Source organism: Mustelus asterias, chromosome 1 (assembly GCF_964213995.1).
Source record: "Mustelus asterias chromosome 1, sMusAst1.hap1.1, whole genome shotgun sequence".
Lineage (NCBI taxonomy): Eukaryota > Metazoa > Chordata > Chondrichthyes > Carcharhiniformes > Triakidae > Mustelus > Mustelus asterias.
The window spans coordinates 70,300,376-70,319,743 of NC_135801.1; the positions used below are offsets into that span (position 1 = coordinate 70,300,376).

The 19,368-nt window shown below is 43.2% G+C and overlaps 1 protein-coding gene across 2 annotated transcripts in view; it reads left to right on the plus strand.

Annotated features, from left to right (window-relative positions):
• Nucleotides 1-7,805, plus strand: part of larp7 (La ribonucleoprotein 7, transcriptional regulator) — a 43,200-nt gene extending 35,395 nt beyond the window's left edge. For both annotated transcript variants that reach the window (XM_078213575.1, XM_078213582.1), the window contains exons 11-13: nucleotides 714-873; nucleotides 7,098-7,189; nucleotides 7,350-7,805. In XM_078213575.1, coding sequence (XP_078069701.1) covers nucleotides 714-873; nucleotides 7,098-7,189; nucleotides 7,350-7,430 — 333 coding nt within the window. In that variant the 3' untranslated portion in view covers nucleotides 7,431-7,805. The remainder of the gene's footprint in view (nucleotides 1-713; nucleotides 874-7,097; nucleotides 7,190-7,349) is intronic.
• Nucleotides 7,806-19,368: the final 11,563 nt, after the last annotated feature.

Sequence of the window (19,368 nt, forward strand, 5' to 3'; positions counted from 1 at the left end):
TTCAAGGTCTCTGAGCTAGGAGGGCAAACTCAGCTACCATAAGATAAGACCATAAGACATAGGAGCAGAATTAGGCCACTTGGCCCATCGAGTCTACTCTGCCATTCAATCATGGCTGATATTTTTCTCATCCTCATTCTCCTGCCTTTTCCCATAAGCCCTGAGCCCCTTATCAATCAGGAACCAATCTATCTCTGTCTTAAAGACACTCTGACCTGCCCTTCACAGCCTTCTGCGGCAAAGAGTTCCACAGAATGAATGACAGAGCTACAAAAAACACCGCTACGAATGACACTTGCTGCTGGATATCGCCCCATTACTCCCTCTAATAGGACAACAGTTTGAGGGTCCTTGGTGAAAGCCAGATGATCGTTTAGCCCACCAACTCAAGGAAGAATCATTTGGGTGATGTAGTGCAGGTCCACCACAGTAACTTCTCCAGTCACTCTTTAACCATATACAGTCCCTGGCGGCAATGCAGACAAAGAAGGTTACTGGGCTTGATTCTGGTCTGAGGTAGATTAGCTAATATCAAGGGGGCAGCAGTAGCTGTGTTATAACCGGTCTCTGAGCTCATGACCTAGAGTGCCAAAAGCCTCTTTTAGACACTGCTATATAACCTGATGACAAGCACTGTCATTCCATAGCACCGTGTTTCATATTTCAAACATTTTGAATGCTCCTGTCTAATAAACTTTACTTTTTCTGTGAAGGATGCTTTGATGGCGACGTCTGAGGTTTTGTATGTGGACCTGCTTGAAGGAGATACCGAGGGACACGCTCGGTTTAAAACCCCTGCAGATGCCCAAACTGTGATGAGGGCACAACGGGAGATACAGAGCAAATACAACTGGAAGCTTGAACTTCTCACAGGTCTGCGCTCATAAATTTTCATATCTGATTTCCCTCACAAATATTTAGCTGCATGTAAGAAAAGTCCATTTTATTGTCAGAAGTGAGGGCGGCACGGTAGCACAGTGGTTAGCACTGCTGCTTCACAGCTCCAGGGTCCCGGGTTCGATTCCCGGCTCGGGTCACTGTCTGTGTGGAGTTTGCACATTCTCCTCGTGTCTGCGTGGGTTTCCTCCGGGTGCTCCGGTTTCCTCCCACAGTCCAAAGATGTGCGGGTTAGGTTGATTGGCCATGCTAAAATTGCCCCTTAGTGTCCTGAGATGCGTAGGTTAGAGGGATTAGTGGGTAAAATATGTAGGGATATGGGGGTAGGGCCTGGGTGGGATTGTGGTCGGTCAAAGAATTTCTAAGATTTTTACTGTCTGATGTAGTAATAAAAAATACATAAGAGTGGAATGCATTGTCTGTTGGGGGAACATAGGAGAGTGGATGATGGGGAGAGGAGAAAGGGGGCTGCTGTAACGAAGGTGGTTTGAACACCAGCAATGCTGAAATGCATATCTCAACTCCCTGTTGTGGGATGGTGCTGAATGCATCTCTCCAGATGTGTAAAGCAATACATGCAGTTGGAGAGAGGTGTTTCATGTAACCTCTAGCATTTATCTCAATAAAGTTTGCAGACAGCAACACTCATCTTGACTTCTTAATATGCTGTGTGGCGAGAAAGGTAGTGACATTTATAAACATCAGGAAAATGACCACTGACAAATGCTTTTGAAACCTTTTTCTTATGTCTGCATGGACCTATGTCCATTTAACTGCAGAGAATTTTGTTCATGGGTTACTGCACCCTAACCCAAGCCCAGTTTTGATTGGTGGAATTAAGGATAAAATTATTTTGCTGTTGAACATTTCTAATAATTACTGCCGTGTGAACCATTGTTTTCAGTCTCCATCTAAACTCTTGTTCCCTAGCTGTGTCAACTCACCTCCCTGGCATCTGACTGAGGCTAAACCAGACTGTTCGCAACTTTGTGTCATACCTGACCCTGAGATGAGCCTTTGGCCACATAATTGCGCTATCACCCTAAGGCCGCCTCATTCCACCTCCCATACATCATTCAATTTAGTTCCTGTCTCAGCTCATCCAACATTAAAGCTCTTGTTCATTCTGAAAGACGTATTGGTTAGGTGCATTGACCCGAACAAGCTCCGGACTGTGGCGACTAGGGGAATTTCACAGTAACTTCATTGCAGTGTTAATGTAAGCCTTACTTGAGACTAATAAATAAACTTTACTTTTTTTTTACTTGATTTGAGTTAGAACTTGGGCAGCAGCTTTTTGGATGACCTCAAGTATATGGAAAGTGGAATGTGGGGGACCCACCAAAAGTGCATTGTAATAGTGAAATCTAGAAATGACGAAGGCATAATTACAGAGATGGGAGGAGCAAAGATATGAAGGGATTTGAAAACAAGGATGAGAGTTATAAAATCGAGATATTGCTTGACCAGGAACCATTGGAGGTCAGACAACAGAGATATGATTGGTGAAAAGGACTTGGTGCAAGTTAGGACATGGGTAGCAAGTTGCCTGAATTTTATGTGAAGTAGAATGTGGGACACCAGCCGACAATGGCTTCTAGTCAGGTAACACCTTGATTTTGAAATTCTCAACCTTGTTTTCAAATCTCTCGAGATCTTTGCTCCTCCCTATCTCTCTAATCACCTCTAGCCCCATAACCCTCCATGGTCTCCGCACTCACTAATTCACCAATTTTAATCTCTCCAATATTGGCAGCCATGCCTTCAGTTGCCTAGGCCTTACTTAGGGTTAGGTTTTAATTCAAGCTGTCATGTGTTCCCCTTCTGGGGTTCAACAGCACCAAGCGACTCCCACTTTTTATTGGCTCTTGGTCAGCATTCTTGTCAGACACCTAAAATTTTCCACCTTCATTAGTGTGTATGGTCTGAAATTCCCACCCTAAATTTCTACCTAACTTTTCTCCTTTTAAGGTGCTCCATAAAACCTTTCCCTATGACCAAGTTTTTGGTTATCTGATGAAATATCTTCTTACACACAAACAGAAAATGCTGGAAAATCTCAGTAGGTCTGACAGCATCTGTGGAGAGAGAATAGAGCCAATGTTTTGAGTCTGTGGGATGCTGCCAGACTTGCTAAGATTTTCCAGCATTTGGTGGTGAATGTGTGGAATTCATTACCACCGAATATAGTTGAGGCCAAAACGTTGTCTGATTCCAAGAAGAAATTTGATATAGTTCTTGGGGCTAAAGGGATCAAGGATATGGGAGGAAGGGCGGAATCAGGATATTTAATTCGATGACCAGTCATGATCAAAATGAATTGCGGAGCAGGTTTGAAAGGCCGAATGGCCTACTCCTGGTTCTACTTTCTATGTTCCAGCATTTGCAGTATTTTGCAAATATCTTATGTGGTTTAGTGTCACATTTTGTTTTATTTGCTCCTGTGGAGTGCTTTTGGATGTTTTGTTATGTTGAAGGTGCTATATAGATATAAGTTGTTGATGTTAATGAATAGGACACATTAAACTTGCTTGGGCAAAAATGCTGTTTGGTGGAACTTGCCAAAGTCCTCTTACAGTCCCAAATCCTGTATCAGATTCATCTGTGCCAGGTGCCTCAGAGGGAGAGGCAGCATTTCAGTGACTCCTTTCCACTATGCCACACAGCATGCTTATTCAATCAAAGAAGGTTTACAGTAGAAAATAAAATCATTTAAGTTCTAATTATCATTTGCTGAAGTTATGGAGCCCAGTTCATCCAAGATATGGTCCTGACAAGATATTTTTAAAATTTGTTCATGGAATGTTGGCATCACTGGCTCGTCCAGCATTTATTACATCCCTAATTGGCCTTGAGCAGCAGTTGGTGAGCTGTTTTCTTAAACTGCTGCAATCCATGTGATGTAGGTGCACCCACAGTACTCTAAGGGAAGGAGTTCTAGGATTTTAACCCCAGCAATGGTGAAGGAATGTGATGTATTTCCAAGTCTGGATGGTGTGTGACATGGAGGGGAACTTCCAGGTTGTCGTGTTCCCATGCACGTGCTGCCCTTGTCCTTCTAGATGGTAGCAGTTATGGATTTGGAACGTGCTGTCAAAAGAGTCTTGGTGAGTTGCTACAGTGTATCTTGTATAGAATCCCTACAGTGCAGAAGAGGCCATTCGGCCAACTGAGTCTGCACCGACTCTCTCGAGATGGTACATTGCTGCCACAGTGCAGCAGTGGAGAGATTGAATGTTTAAGGTGGTGGATAGGGTGTCATCAAGCGTGGGGTACTTTGTTTGGGATGGTGTTTCATTTTTTGAATGTTGCTGGTGCTGCATTGCTCCAGACAAGAGGAAACTATTCCATCACAGTTCTTGTAGATTATGGACAGGCTTTGGGGATTCAGGAGGAGAGTTATTCGCTGCAGGAATCCTAGCCTCTGACCTGCTCTTGTAGCCATAGAACTGGACTAGCCATATAAATATTAGTTCTAATCAATGGTAGGCCCCTGGAAGTTGATAGTGGGCGATTGAATGCTCTGTTGACTAGAATTCGGCCAGCAGGCAAAGATAATGGCACTGGAGGAGAGTTCAGAGGTAGCAAGGACAGGATCATCAAGCAATATGAAAGCAGAGTTATTAATTTTGGTATGAAGGACAGCATGCTAAGGAACAGTGTCAAAGATCTGGTGAATAGATTTGTAAAAAGTTGCACTCATAAGAGTTTTGGAGTTTGCCGGTGAAATTTGAGAGGCAAGAAAGAAAGTCGATTCAAAGAACAAAGGGCGGCACTGCTGCCTCACAGCGCCAGGGACCCAGGTTCAAGTCCCAGCTTGGGTGACTGTGTGGAGTTAGCGCGTTCTCCCCGTGTCTGCATGGGTTTCCTCCAGGTGCTCCGGTTTCCTCCCACAGTCCAAAGATGTGCGAGTTAGGTGGATTGGCCATGCTAAATTGCCCCTTAATGTCAGGGGGACTAGCTAGGGTAAATGCATGAGGTTATGGGGATAGGACCTGGGTCAGATTGTGGTCGGTGCAGACTCGATGGGCTGAATGGCCGCCTCCTGCGCTGTAAGATTCTATGATAAAGAAGTGGGTTAGTGTTTCAGTGACGATCGGGGCTGTGGGTGGAAGTGTGCAATTTTGGTGAGGATATGGGAATTTAAACTTGGTTTGGATGCAACTGCAACTCCTGGGTTATGTTAGGTTGCGATTGAATGTACATCTGGGAAGAGTGGTGCAATTGGGAACGCAGTTCCAAAAATATTGGATCAAGGCAAATGGGATTGCTGCATTTATCCAATTTCCTGCTGCAGGTTGTGCAGACTGACCCATCACTTTATGGCAGAAAGCCTTGGCAACAGATAGCGGGGGATTATTGCGTGACACTTGCAGAGATAAAAGCAAATGTCATCTGCACAGATATTAACATGGCTCCACGCTTAAGCATAATGTCACAGTGGGCAACATGTAGCTGAAGAATTGGAACCTGTTTGTTGCTGTGGGATATTACTGGTGCAGATTATCTTGTGCATTTTCTTGTGTAAAAGTCATTCTACTTTGAGATATTTTATTGCAACGAACATTATATAACTACAATCTTTTAAAATAACTGAGTTGGATACTTGTCTGTAGTTTTTTTTATTCATGCACAGGACATAGATGTTACTACATGGTAAGGCCAACATTGTTTTCCCCATCCCTAGTTGCCCTTAAAATAATGAGCTATCCTCTTAAAGCACTGCAGTCATTTTGTTGCCGATGTTCCCAAAGGCAATCAGGCAAACTCCAGTAGTAGTTTAGATATTAACAAAGAATGTTTTCTTTTTTTTTGCAATCCTCTTTCCCTCCATTTTGCTAGTCCATAGACTGATGAGGAAAGTAAAGCTTCTGGCCTGACTCTTTGCCTTTTCAACACAAAAACAGAAAATGCTGGAAAATCTGAGGAGAGAACAGAGCTGACGTTTTGAGTCCAGACTCATAACATTAGATCTGTTTTCTCCCCACCAATACTGTCAGACCTGCTGAGATTTTCCAGCGTTTTCTGTTTTTGTTTCAGATTCCAGCATCCGCAGTAATATGCTTTTATCCTTGCTTTTTCAATTTGATCCACTTGGAGGTTATTGATGCCCTTCAGTCATTTTAAATAGTTGAATCCGACCCTATATCTAGCCCTCGGGCAAATCCAAATCCAAGGAACAAAATCTGTGTCTATAAGCACAAAGTACTCGGGTTGGATTCACCCTCATGCCCTTTTCAGAGGCACCATCTCGTTTTGGAGGTGGAGGGACCAAAATAATGCGCGCAGGCTGCCCTATACTGAGAAATTGAGGCTTTGCAAAGTTGCTGAGATATGTTAATAAATAACCATGTTGTAAAACATACAATTAAAACTTAAAATGTTCCTGAATGGAGCAGCTGTTTTAAGGCAGTAAAGTAGTGTAACAACCACTGGGCTATATCACATTAGTTTTCTCAGACAAGCCATGGACACTACAAATAGTGCTGGTACCCAAGAGAATTTTGAGTGGAAAATGAGTCATGGTTCCAACACTTGCTTTCACTGAACTCCTGATGCAGTAAGAATGACTCTGTAGATAGCCATTAAGGACTTAATCATAGAATCCCTACAGTACAAAAGGAGGCCATTCATCCCATTGAGTCTATACCGGCCACTATCTCCAGCCAGGCCCTATTCCTGCAGCCCCTCGCTTTTACCCTGCTAATCCCCCTGACATAAGGGGCAATTTAGCATGGCCAATAAACCTAACCCACACATCTTTGGACTGTGGGAGGAAACCAGAGCATCCAGAGGAAACCCACGCAGACACGGGGGGGAATGTGCAAACTCCACACCGACAGTGACCCGAGGCCAGAATTGAACCTGGGACCCTGGCACTGTGAGGCAGCAGTGCTAGCCACCGTACCACCCACTGGATGAGAAGAAGCTGTAATTTTGTTCTCTTGTCACCTACAAACAATCGCTATCTGGGGTCTGTCAAGTTAAATGGTTTTTTGAGTGGAGTACAGAATCAAAGCCAATAAAGGCTAAGATCTTCAGTTGAAAGAAATGTAGAAATTGTCCAGCAAAACAAAGGATACTGGAAACACTCTGCAGGTCAATGGGCAGCTACGCAGAGAGAGAGGTTCAGGTTGATGATCTTTCAGCAAAACTCGTTTGTTAAATAACTCCTTGTTTTGTTTTCATTCTGTCAACAGGTGACGGCGAACAACGCTATTGGCAGAAGATTTTAGTGGATAGACAAGCGAAGCTAAACCGACCCCGGGACAAAAAGCGGGGCATGGAGAAGGTAGTTGACAAAAAACGTCGTCCTTTTGAGTATATTAAGTGCTTTCAAAATAAAATGCTCAGCCCCGATAATTGTGATGTTTTTGTTTTAAGTCATATTTTTTCCTCTCAAACTGAAGTGAAAAAAAGAAATAAGTTGCTAAAACCTCTTTGTGTTGCAGTTGATTGTCAAGGCTGAAAAGATAATCGTGGCCAAGACACACAAAGCGGGGAAGCACATACATTTCTCTGATGAAGACTGAAGATGGTCACGCCATGTAGTATATTGTTTCCATTTCTGGATTTTTTTTTTATACTTTGAAGAATTTTAACAGTTTTATACTGAATACCGATACTGTTTGCAGAGATTCTCTCAATCACACTCTTGAACACTCTAGCAATGCATTTCAACTTTCTATGAATTGTGTAAATTTGGGTTTGCAGTATATTCTCATTGATGAGATTTAAAAGTCATAAATCTACTTCCATCATTCTTTTCTGGTACTAAAGCTGCTTAGATGCATTGAAATGGCAGATGTGGTTGGATAATCATTTTAAGTGTATACTTTTAAACATTGACCCAAAATTTGGCATTGTGAAACTGTTGAAAATAAACACTTTGCAAACTTTTGTTTTTCAAAAATGCCTCCTTGCGTTTTGTCAGATCTACACAAGTATTTGTAAGTGGTTGATTTGGATGATCGAGCCTGTCAATATGCCTTGAGATGTGAAAATTCCACGAAAAAGGGGAGATATGATTTTTTTCAAATTCACATGGACAGGTTCTATAAGGTCACGATTGGGTCCTGGTCTGTGCTGAGTTACATGATCTCTATTAGGTCAACACTCTTACCCCAGGCATTGGGGTCGGAAAACATTATCTAAACTTTCTGCTCTTGATTGCAATGCCCTAGCTTCTGCTGGAAAGAGTACCCGTGTAGTCATGAGTTTTAAGTTTAATAAAGTTTATTTATTTGTGTCATAAGTAGATTTACATTAACATTGCATTGAAATTACTTTGAAACTCCCCTAGTCGCCACACTCCGGCGCCTGTTAGGTACACTGAGGGAGAGTTTAGCATGGTAAATGCACCTAATGAGCAAGTCTTTCAGACTATTGGAGGAAACCATGGGGAGCTCCACTATGGTCTTCTCCATAGTCAGCTGCCCATATGCTTCACACATAAGAAAACTAGGAAATCGGGATACTAGAGACTCATTAATCTGCATCTAAGCAGGCTGCACCTCTAAGAAGGGAAGAAATATAGTTCACACATACAGAAAATGCTGGAAAAACGCAACAGGTCTGACAGCATTTGTGGAGAGAGAATAGAGCCAATGTTTCGAGTCAGAATGCCTGACTCAACATTGGCTCTATTCTCTCTCCACAGATGCTGTCAGACTCGCTCAGATTTTCCAGCATTATCTGTTTTTGTTACAGATACCAGCATCCACAGTATTTTGCCTTGAAGAAATATAGCTCATTTTGCATTGGTATTCTCACTGTGTAAATTCCTTCTCAGGAAATCTCTCTCTGGTACCATTATAATGGTGTTACTGCAGGATGTTGCTGATGCAAAAATAAGATTTTAGTCTCCAAATATTTACAGATATGCCAGATGCCCACACCCATGGAGTCACTTGTCATTTGTGCTTTACTTAATTGTCCAGCGTTGGTTGGGCTGCCATGGAAATTATCCAATGTATAAATGGAGACTGTTGTTGCAATATCAAGCATCTGAAACAGAATTGCTGCCTCGTAGGGACTCTGGTTCAATTCCGGCCTTGGGTGACTGTGCAGAGTTTACACGTTCTCCCAGTGTCTGCGTGGGTTTCCTCCTACAGTCCAAAGATGTGCGGGTTTGGTGGATTGCCATGCTAAATTGCCCCTCAGTGTCCTAAGGTGTGTAGGTTAGATGGATTAGACATGGGAAATGTACGGAGTTACAGGGATAGATAGGGCAGGGGAGAGGGCCTGGGTAAGGTACTCTGTCAGAGAATCAGTGCAGACTTGATGGCCTCTTCTGCACTGTAGGGATCTTATTCAATGATTTATTGGGGTACAGTCTATGGGGTTTTGTCATTCCCATTTATCTGAACCTATTGTTGATGGCTTATTTAATTGAACTGGGGGCTAGTGGAGGGAAATTACTCACAGCCAAGCCTAATATTGTCTTGAACTGTCTGCACTTCCTAAGGAGTTTCTGGTTAATTACTACTTTACCATCCTTAATTGTGGCAGCTTTATCATTGCTTTGGTTGAAATCAGTTCAATAGCACAAATTTTCCTGGGCTGAACAACTCAGCTCGCTGTGTTAATTGGCTGAGCCTGTAGAGGAGGAAGGGAAACGACGGATGCTGGTCTCTCTCTGCTGCGAGAGTAGCATTTCTATGAGCATGTACCCTGCCTGTAGTGACCAGCAATGTGACATCTGCAGTGCTACCCCTCACTGCAGAAGGCCCACACCTATAAACAAAATATGGTTATTATTTCTGGACAATCTACATGGATCACTCTGGTCCTCTGAAATCCACGCACAGACATGAGCAGACTGAACTCCTTACAGGCCAACAGCCTCAGGACACAATGGAAATCCACTCGCTGGATATAAATGTGACAGAAAGGGAAGCAGCAGGGGAACGTGCCAAAGGCTGCTTGGGGTGTTTTGCTACGAATATTTTGAGAGAATGGTGCATGCTCTTTCCTGTGGGTTTTTAAATATGCAAAACTTGTCTCTGCATGGGGTGGAGATTTCTACTATGCAGGATTGGCTCACAGCATGTGGTCGGCCCCCTGCTTGATGAATGAGGACCACTAGCATTTCAGTGACTATTTTACTTAGAGGATACTTAATTGTGAAGTCTTTTGGAATGTCTTTCTTTGCAGTTCCACAGGCAACTGGTCAATGTGTTTTGTATTCAGTGGGCTGTTCACAACTCAGAACTACTTCCTTTTTCACACCTCCCACATCAAATTCTAGCTTTTTGTGTGAAATTACTTGTGAAGTCAAAATATAAAATATAGGGCAATACATTGATTAATATCAAGTGTGGTCCTCAATTCACGTAAAGCTAAATTGTAACTTCTAAAAATATGAGGTAATTGTCAACCCAAAGTCCAACAGCTTTTAGAAATACATATCTGTTTTAAATTGGAGGGTTTTATTTTTCAAAATTAAAGCTGGTCTATATAGTGATTCTTCTGAGGTACACTCCCTTAGCCACCTTATCTTGAACAGAAGCAGTCAGTAGTTCTCTTTTTTTTTGCTTTTCCTGCTATTAATATTTTCAAGTGCCCATGGCATAAAAGCAAATTACTGTGGATACTGGAACCGGAAAACAAACATAAAATGCTGGAAAATCTCAGCAGCTCTGATAGCATCTGTGGAAAGAGAATGGAGCCAACATTTCAAGCCTCGATGACTGTCAGTTTTAAAATTTATTTGTGTCACAAGTAGGCTTACGTTAACACTGCAATGAAGGTACTGTGAAAATCCCCGAGTTGCCACACGCCAACACCTGTTTGGGTACACTGAGGGCGAATTTAGCATGCCAATGCACCTAACCAGCATGTCTTTCGGATTGTAGGAGGAAACCCGAGCACCCAGAGGAAACCCATGCAGACACAGGGAGAACGTGCAGGCACTGCACAGACAGTGACCCAAGCTGGGAATCAAACCCGGGTCCCTGGCACTGTGAGGCAACAGTGCTAAGCACTGTGCCACCGTCAGAGCTAATGTTTCAAGTCTTGTTGACTCTGACACAGACTTGATACATTAGCTCTGTTCTCGCTCCACAGATGCTCAGACCTGCTAAGATTTTACAGCATTTCTGTAGTTTTAAGCATACTGTGGTGTCTAGATCCCATATTGCCATAACACTAAAGCAAAAATGCTACAAATGCTGGTAATCAAAAATAAAAAAAACATGCTAGAAATGTTCTGTGGGTCTGGAACATCTGTGTCGAGAGAAACGGTCCATTTTTCATGCCTATGACCTTTCACTGTGTGTGTTCTGATGCACCTTTAGCTGCAGGATGAGAACAACAAAAAGTGATGGGCTCATGCAATACAGCGTGAAGTGGCAAGGTGTTGCCTCTCTACACTTACTGAGCTGATTCAATGGACTTCAGGGATTAATGTGGATGATTTGTAGCTCCAACAAAATGAGGCAGCACGGTAACACAGTGGTTAGCACTGCTGCCTCACAGCGCCAGAGACTGGTTTGGGTTACTGTTTGTGTGGAGTTTGCACATTCTCCCCGTTCTGCATGGGTTTCCTCCGGGTGCTCCAGTTTCCTCCCACAGTCCGAATGACGTGCTGGTTACATGTATTGGCCAAGCCAAATTCTCCCTCAGTGTACCCGAACAGGTGCCGGAGTGTGGCGACAAGGGGATTTTTGCAGTAACTTCATTGCAGTGTTAATGTACTTGTGAAATTAATAAATCAACTTCAAATAATTGAGTGTTCTCTACTGCCAAACATGTATAGTTGGAAACATGGGACATGTTTGGCATTGCCTTTAGCTCTGGTGAGTGCGGGCCAGGATTCAGTAGTTGTGGATGACAACTAAAAATACTTCAAAAGCACACAGATACAGATAAATCCAATTTAAAATTACATTTTTGCAGAAAGGTGGTGACTGCAGGCAAATTAAACTTGCAAGTTACTCTCACTTGATAACAACTCACTAAAGAATGGATTCCTCGGATGTCTGGATGCAGGTGACCTGACCATCGTGCCAGGGAAATGATTGGAGAGGGGGATCTCATCTTTCTAAATGAGAGGAAAAGAGCAAAGATAGCAGAAAACCTGTGTCAAAGGAAATTATTTGTACCTTAGTAAATATTCCACCCAAAACCCAGCAGCAGATCCACAAAAAATGTGATCACCTGTTTTTCAGGGGGTGATGCTTGTGCAATTTTTTGTGTGTAAGGCGCTAAAGGCAACTGATGCTTTGATGTGCTTTACTGTTGCAAAAACATTTTTCTTAGATGCGTGTTTTGATCATATTCAATTTTCCTGCCCATGCACAAGAATGTCTCTTCAAAGCTGATCCGCAAACTCAAAACCTGGAATCCTATGTGTCTGCATTTAGTCGTGTACCTCATGTAAAAGATTGACCAGATTACAGTTATGGCACAAATTAATATCGTCTAACTATTTTCGTAACTATGATGCGGCTTTCATGAAAGTTTTTGTTTATGGTTTATTTCATAAAAGTTTGAAGAAAAAAAGACTTATCTAAGTACTTGTAAATAATAGGATGCTGAGCTACACAAGAGAGTGACCAGGAAGGGAGGAGAAGCTACCAGACAGGATAAAATGTCTGTGAAGCAGCTTTATGAATGGGATCACAAGTAAGCAGTGCCACAAAGGGCAAGGCTTGGAGCTGTCAAACATGTTAGTGGCAAGAGAATGTTTTGGCGCTGAGAAATGGAGTGGAACTGCATGTTAACAACATAGCCTAGAGATGGGTAGCACGCTGGCACAGTAGTTAGCACTGCTGCCTCACAGCGCCAGGGACCCGGGTTCATACCCCAGCTTGGTTTTGGAGTCTGTGTCTGTGTGGAGTTCACACTTTCTCCGTGTGCCTGCGTGGGTTTCCTCCGGTTTCTTCCCACAGTTGAAAGATGTGCAGGTTAGGTTGATTGGCCATGCTAAATTGCCCCTAGTGACAAGGGGATTAGCAGGGTAAATGAGGTGTTCAGGGATAGAGCCTGGGTGGGATTGTGGTCAGTACACACTCGATAGGTCGAATGGCCTCCTTCTCTGGAGGGACTCTATTCTATGAGATTTAGAATGAAACAAGAGTTGCAGATTGAGCAATAGAGGGAGCGAATGAAGGGATGCTATAAGTCTTTTGAACAGAGAAGTGATATCCAGCAGCATTATTAGATTAATGAGAAAACAGAAATGCAAAATTATGATATCCATGGTCTCATGCAATTGGTGTCCAAATAAAGATAGGGAATGACTTGGTAGAACATCAAAGGGAACTACGAGCAAAGTTTAAAGTTTATTTATTAGTGTCACAAGTAGGCTTACATTAACATTGCAATGAAGTTACTGTGAAAATCCCTCAGTCACCACACTCCGGTGCCTGATCAGGGATACTGAGGGTGAATTTAGCATAGCCAGCACACCGAACCAGCATGTTGTTCGGATTGTGGGAGGAACCCCATGCAAACACGGAAAACGTACAGTCTCCACACAGACAGTGACCCAAGCTGGGAATCAAACTCTGGTGCTATGAGGCAGCAATGCTAACCATTGTACCACCATGCCACCCATAAGTAGTGGAAAAAAGAAGTAAAATAGTTTTACATTGGCCTTTTTTTGTGTTGTATACATTTAGTTCAGCTTGCTGGTGTTTCTGGTGCACTTGAGCCTTCTCCCACCCTTCTTAATTTAACCTCATCAACAAATATTTCATATAATAACAGAAAATACTGGATAAACGCAGCAGGTCTGGCAGCATTTGTGAAGAGAAACAGTTAATGATTTGGATCTAAATGATCCTTCTACAGAATTGCTGAGTTTATCAGCATTATCTGTTTTTATGTCAGATTTCCAGCATCCACAGTATTTTGCTTTTATTTGAGTGTTTAACAAATATCTCATTTTTTTCCTTGTGTTTAGTTTGCCTTAAATATATACACAGTAGTCACCTAAACTACTCTTTGTAAATTTACACATTCTACCACTCTTTGAATGAACAAGCTTCTTCTGAGTTCCTGATTGGATTTATTACTAATTTGCTCATAACCCTGGCCTCTAGTTCTTATACCCTGTATGTGGAAACACTTTCTCTGCATCTACCTTATTAACACCTTTCATCATCTTAAAGATTTCAATCAGTTCACCCCTCAAACCTTCTAATTTTCTCAGCAAAGAACCTCCACATTCCTTAATCCTCCTGAAGGGTCCTCTTGAGTCTGGTAGCACGCCAGTAATTCTTTTCTGCACCTATTCCAATGCTTCTACATCATATTTATAATATGGGGACTGGAACGTCCCATCCTGAAACCTATATTTTTCCCCAGAAGGTTTTTCCCAACACTGAACCTATATTTTGCCCCAGAATGCATTTCCCAACATTGAATACAGGAGTTGGGACATCTTGTTGAAGTTGAAGACATTGGTAAGGTCACACTTGGAATACTCTGTACAGTTCTGGTTGCCCTATTATAGAAAGGATTTACTAGGGTGCTACCGGGCTTGATGGTTTGAGTTATAAGGAAAGGCTGGATAGACCGGGACTTTTTTCCCTGGAGTGTAGGAGGTTTAGGGGTGAGCTTATAGAGGTATATAAAATAATGAGGGGCATAGATCAGCGAGATAGTCAACATCTTTTCCCAAAGGAAGAGAGTCTAAAACTAGAGGGCATAGTTTGAGGTGAGAGGAGAGAGACACAAAAGGATCCAGAGGGGCAATTTTTTCACTCAGAGGGTGGTGAGTGTCTGGAACAAGCTGCCAGAGGTAGTAGTAGAGGCGGGTACAATTTGTCTTTTAAAAAGCATTTAGACAGTTACATGGGTAAGATGGGTATAGAGGGATATAGGCCAACCATGGGCAATTGGGACTAGCTTAATGGTTTAAAAAAAAAGGTGGCACGGACAAGTTGGGCTGAAGGGCCTGTTTCCATGCTGTAAACCTCTATGACTCTGACCATTTCATGATTCAGCCAAGCATATTTGAACAAATTCTGTCTACATTACATGTGGCTGACTCTCATCCTGACTTGAAATGTTGGCTCTATTCTGTCCCCACAGATGCTGTGGAGATGCCGGCGTTGGACTGGGGTAAACACAGTAAGAAGTTTAACAACACCAGGTTAAAGTCCAACAGGTTTATTTGGTAGCAAAAGCCACACAAGCTTTCGGAGCTGCAAGCCCCTTCTTCAGGTGAGTGGGAATTCTGTTCACAAATTCTGTGGCCAATCAACCTAACATACGCATCTTTGGACTGTGGGAGGAAACTGGAGCACCCGGACGAAACTCACGCAGATATGGGAAGAACATGCAAACTCTACACAGACAGTTACTCAACGCCAGAATTAAACACACAATCCAAAGATGTGCAGATTTAGTGGACTGGCCATGCAAAATTGCCCCTTAGTGTTCAAAGGTTTGTAGGTTCAAAGATGTGTAGGATTGGCCATGATTAATATGTGGGGTTACTGGGATAGGGCAGGGGTATGGACCTGGCTCAGATGCCTTTACGGAGAATCAGTACAGACTCAATGTACCTAGGGAGAGAGTAGGGCCTCTTAAGGATCAACAAGGTCATTTATGTGCAGATCCACAAGAGATGGCTGAGATCCTCAATGAATATTTCTCATCAATATTTATTGTTGAGAAAGGCATGGATGTTAGGGAACTTGGGAAAATAAATAGTGATGTCTTGAGGAGTGTACATATTACAGAAAAGGAGCTGCTGGAAGTCTTAAAGCGCATCAAGATAGATAAATCCCTGGGACCTGATGAAGCGTATCCCAAGACGTTGTGGGAGGCTAGGGAGGAAATTGCGGGTGCCCTAGCAGAGATATTTGATTCACCGACAGCCACAGGTGAGGTGCCTGATGATTGGAGGGTGGCAAATGTTGTGCCTTTGTTTACGAAGGGCTCCAGGGAAAAGCCTGGAACCCGATTTCAATTCCAGTCTCAGGTCACTGTTTGTGTGGAGTTTGCACATTCCCCCGTGTCTGCGTGGGTCCCCGTGTTTACGTAGGTGCCGATGGGCCGAATGGTCTCCTTCTGCGCTGTAAATGTGCACATTCCCCTGGGTCTGCGTGGGTTTCCTCCGGGTGCTCCAGTTTCATCCCACAGTCCAAAGATGTGCGGGTTAGGTGAATTGGTCATGATAAATTGCCTCTTAGTGTCAGGGGGATTAATAGGGTAGATATGTGGGGTTACAGGAATACAGCCTGGGTAGGATTGTTGATGGTGCAGGCTTGATGGGCCGAATTACCTTCTTCTGCATTGTAGGGTTTCTATGATTCTAACTACAGGCCAGTGAGCCTCACATCTGTAGTGGGTAAGTTGTTAGAAGGTATTCTGAGAGACAAGATCTACAGTCATTTAGAAAAGCAATGACTGATTAGAGACAGCATGGCTTTATGAGTGGAAAATCACGTCTCATGAATTTGATTGAGTTTTTTGAAGGGGTAATGAAGAAGGTAGAGGAGGGCTGTGCAGTCGATGTTGTCTACATGGACTTTAGCAAGGCCTTTGGCAAGGTACCGCATGGTAGGTTGTTGCATAAGGTCAAATCTCAAGGGATCCTGGGTGAGGTAGCCAATTGGATACAAAATTGGCTTGATGACAGAAGGCAGAGGGTGGTTGTAGAGGGTTGTTTTTAAATTGGAAGCCTGTGACCAGCTGTGTGCCTCAGGGATCGGTGGTGGGTCCACTGTTATTTGTCATTTATATTAATGATTTGGATGAGAATTTAGGAAGCATGGTTAGTAAGTTGGCAGATGGCATCAAAGATTCATGGCCTTGTGGACAGTGAAGAAGGTTATCTAGGATTGCAATGGGATCTTGATCAATTGGGCCAGTGGGCTGATGAATGGCAGGTGGAGTTCAATTTAGATAAATGCAACGGTAGATCAAACCAGGGCAGGACTTACTCAGTTAATGGTAGGGAGTTGGGGAGAGTTATAGAACAAAGCGATCTAGGGGTATAGGTTCATAGCTCCTTGAAAGTGGAGTCACAGGTGGACAGGGTGGTGAAGAAGGCATTTGGCGCGCTTTGTTTCGTTGTTCAGAACATTGAATACAGGAGTTAGGACGTCTTGTTGAAATTGTGCAAGACATTGGTAAGGCCATACTTCGAATACTGTGTACTGTGTACAGATCTGGTCACCCTATTATAAAAAGTATATTATTAAACTAGAAAGAGTGCAGAAAAGATTTACTAGGATGCTACCCGGACTGATGGTTTGAGTTATAAGGAGAGGCTGGATAGACTGGGACTTTTTTCCCTGGAGCGTAGAAGGCTGATGGGTGATCTTATAAAGGTCTATAAAATAATGAGTGGCATAGATAAGGTCGATAATCAACATCTTTTCCCAAAGGTAGGGGAGTATAAAACTAGAGGCGATAGGTTTAAAGTGAGAGGGGAGAGATACAAAGGGTCCAGAGGGGCAGTTTTTTCACACAGATGGTGGTGAGTGTCTGGAACAAGCTGCGGGTACAATTTTGTCTTTTAAAATGCATTTAGACAGCTACATGGGTAAGATTGGTATAGAGGGAAAAGGGCCAAATGCAGGGAATTGGGACTCGCTTAGTGGTTGAAAAAAAGGGCAGCGTGGTCAAGTTGGGCCAAAGGGCCTATTTCCTTGCTGTAAACCCCTATGACTCAATGGGCCGAATGGCCTCCTTCTGCACTGTTTGAATTTTATGGTTCTAAGTGCAATCTATCACAGCTATTCCACCTACCCTGCACATCTTTGGACTATGGGGAGCACCCAGAGGAAACCCATGCAGAAAATACAATACCATATGAAAATACCAGTATTATTGAAACTTGTACTTGTATTATTATAACCTCTTGCACAATCGCACAACCACCCGATTGCCCTTTCACTGCAAGTTAAATCTAAAGAATTTAGGCCCTTTTGCCATTGAAAGATTTTTTTTAGTACATTCATTCGACCTCTTCCTCCCTCCCCCTCCGATCCCACCAGCTTGACCACTTCATTTTTGAAGTAGGAGAGGAAAGCTATTTGCATAGTAAATATGTGACAACAGAGTGGCGATTACACCAAAAGGTGCTGCTGTTGTCTTACTGAGAATGCATACAAGGAGTTACTTTATCCATTTGATCTTCATTAAAAAAATGCATACTATGCACAAGATTTAAGTGCCCAGCATCTACATAGAGATAGGATTAATTCAGCCTAATTAGCATTGTGCATTGTGTAAACTTAAACAGTCAATAGACCTAAAGAAATGCCAGAAATTCCTGAGACATGTGTGGCTGGGTTAGTATGGGTGGGTTAATGCCACTTGATTAGCATCCAGAGACTAGCATAGGATAAGTAAATTGATTGTACAAGGCATCAGTGTCTGAGGCATAGCCAAAGGGATAGAATTTTTAATTGGTGCAGGGAGGGTTTGCTAAACATTAATTAGTTTTTACATGCCACTTACACCATCTCCAGTATTTTTTTATTTCAAAAATATACTTTATTCACAAAAGAAAACTCTCAAATAAACCATTGCAAAACGACATATCCAAAAATTACAACCAGTGCAAATAAAAAGTCATTTTTTCAGTACTATACGATGCTTATTTACACAACATTACATTTCATTACTAAAAACTATATACATACATCAGATTTTACTGTAGTGCTTTTTGTTTTTCAGATAATCACACAGTTACGCAGGCCGAGGGCGTTCTGCAGTTACCGGGCCCTCGGTCTGCCTCGGTTGAAAAGCTTTACACGGTGGCCTTTCCCCATTGTGCCTTTGCGGCTGCTGCCCCAAGCTTGAGCGTGTCCCTGAGCACGTAGTCCTCGATGTTGGAATGTGCCAGTCTGCAACACTCGGTCGAGGACAAATCTTTCAACTGGAAGATCAGCAAGTTTCGGGCGGACCAAAGTGTGTCCTTCACCGAGTTGATGACCCTCCAGCAGCTGTTGATATTTGTCTCGGTGTGCGTCCCCGGAAACAGCCCGTAGATCAGAGTCCTGCGTCACCGAGCTGCTCGAGACGAACCTCGACAAATATCACTGCATCTCACTCCAGACCTTCTTTGCAAAGGCACATTCCACAAAGAGGTGTGCGACCGTCTCATCACCCCCACAGCCGCTTCGAGGGCAGCGTGCGGTGATGTTGAGACCTCGAGCGTGCACAAAGGACGGGGAGTGCCCTTCTCACCACCAGCCAAGCCAGGTCTTGGTGCTTGTTTGTGAGTTCTGGTGATGAGGCATTCTGCCAGATGACACTGACAGTCTGCTCAGGGAACCATCCAACAGGATCCACCATCTCCTTTTCTCTCAGGGCCTCAAGGACAGTACGTGCTGACCACTGCTTGATCGCCATGTGGTCAAAGGTGTGTTTCCGGAAAACTTTCTCCACGAAGGACAGGTGCTGTGGTACGGTCCAACTACTTGGAGCGTTCCGCAGCAGTGTGGCCAGACCCATCCTCCGCAACACTTGGGACAGGTAGAACCTCAAAAAGTAGTGGCA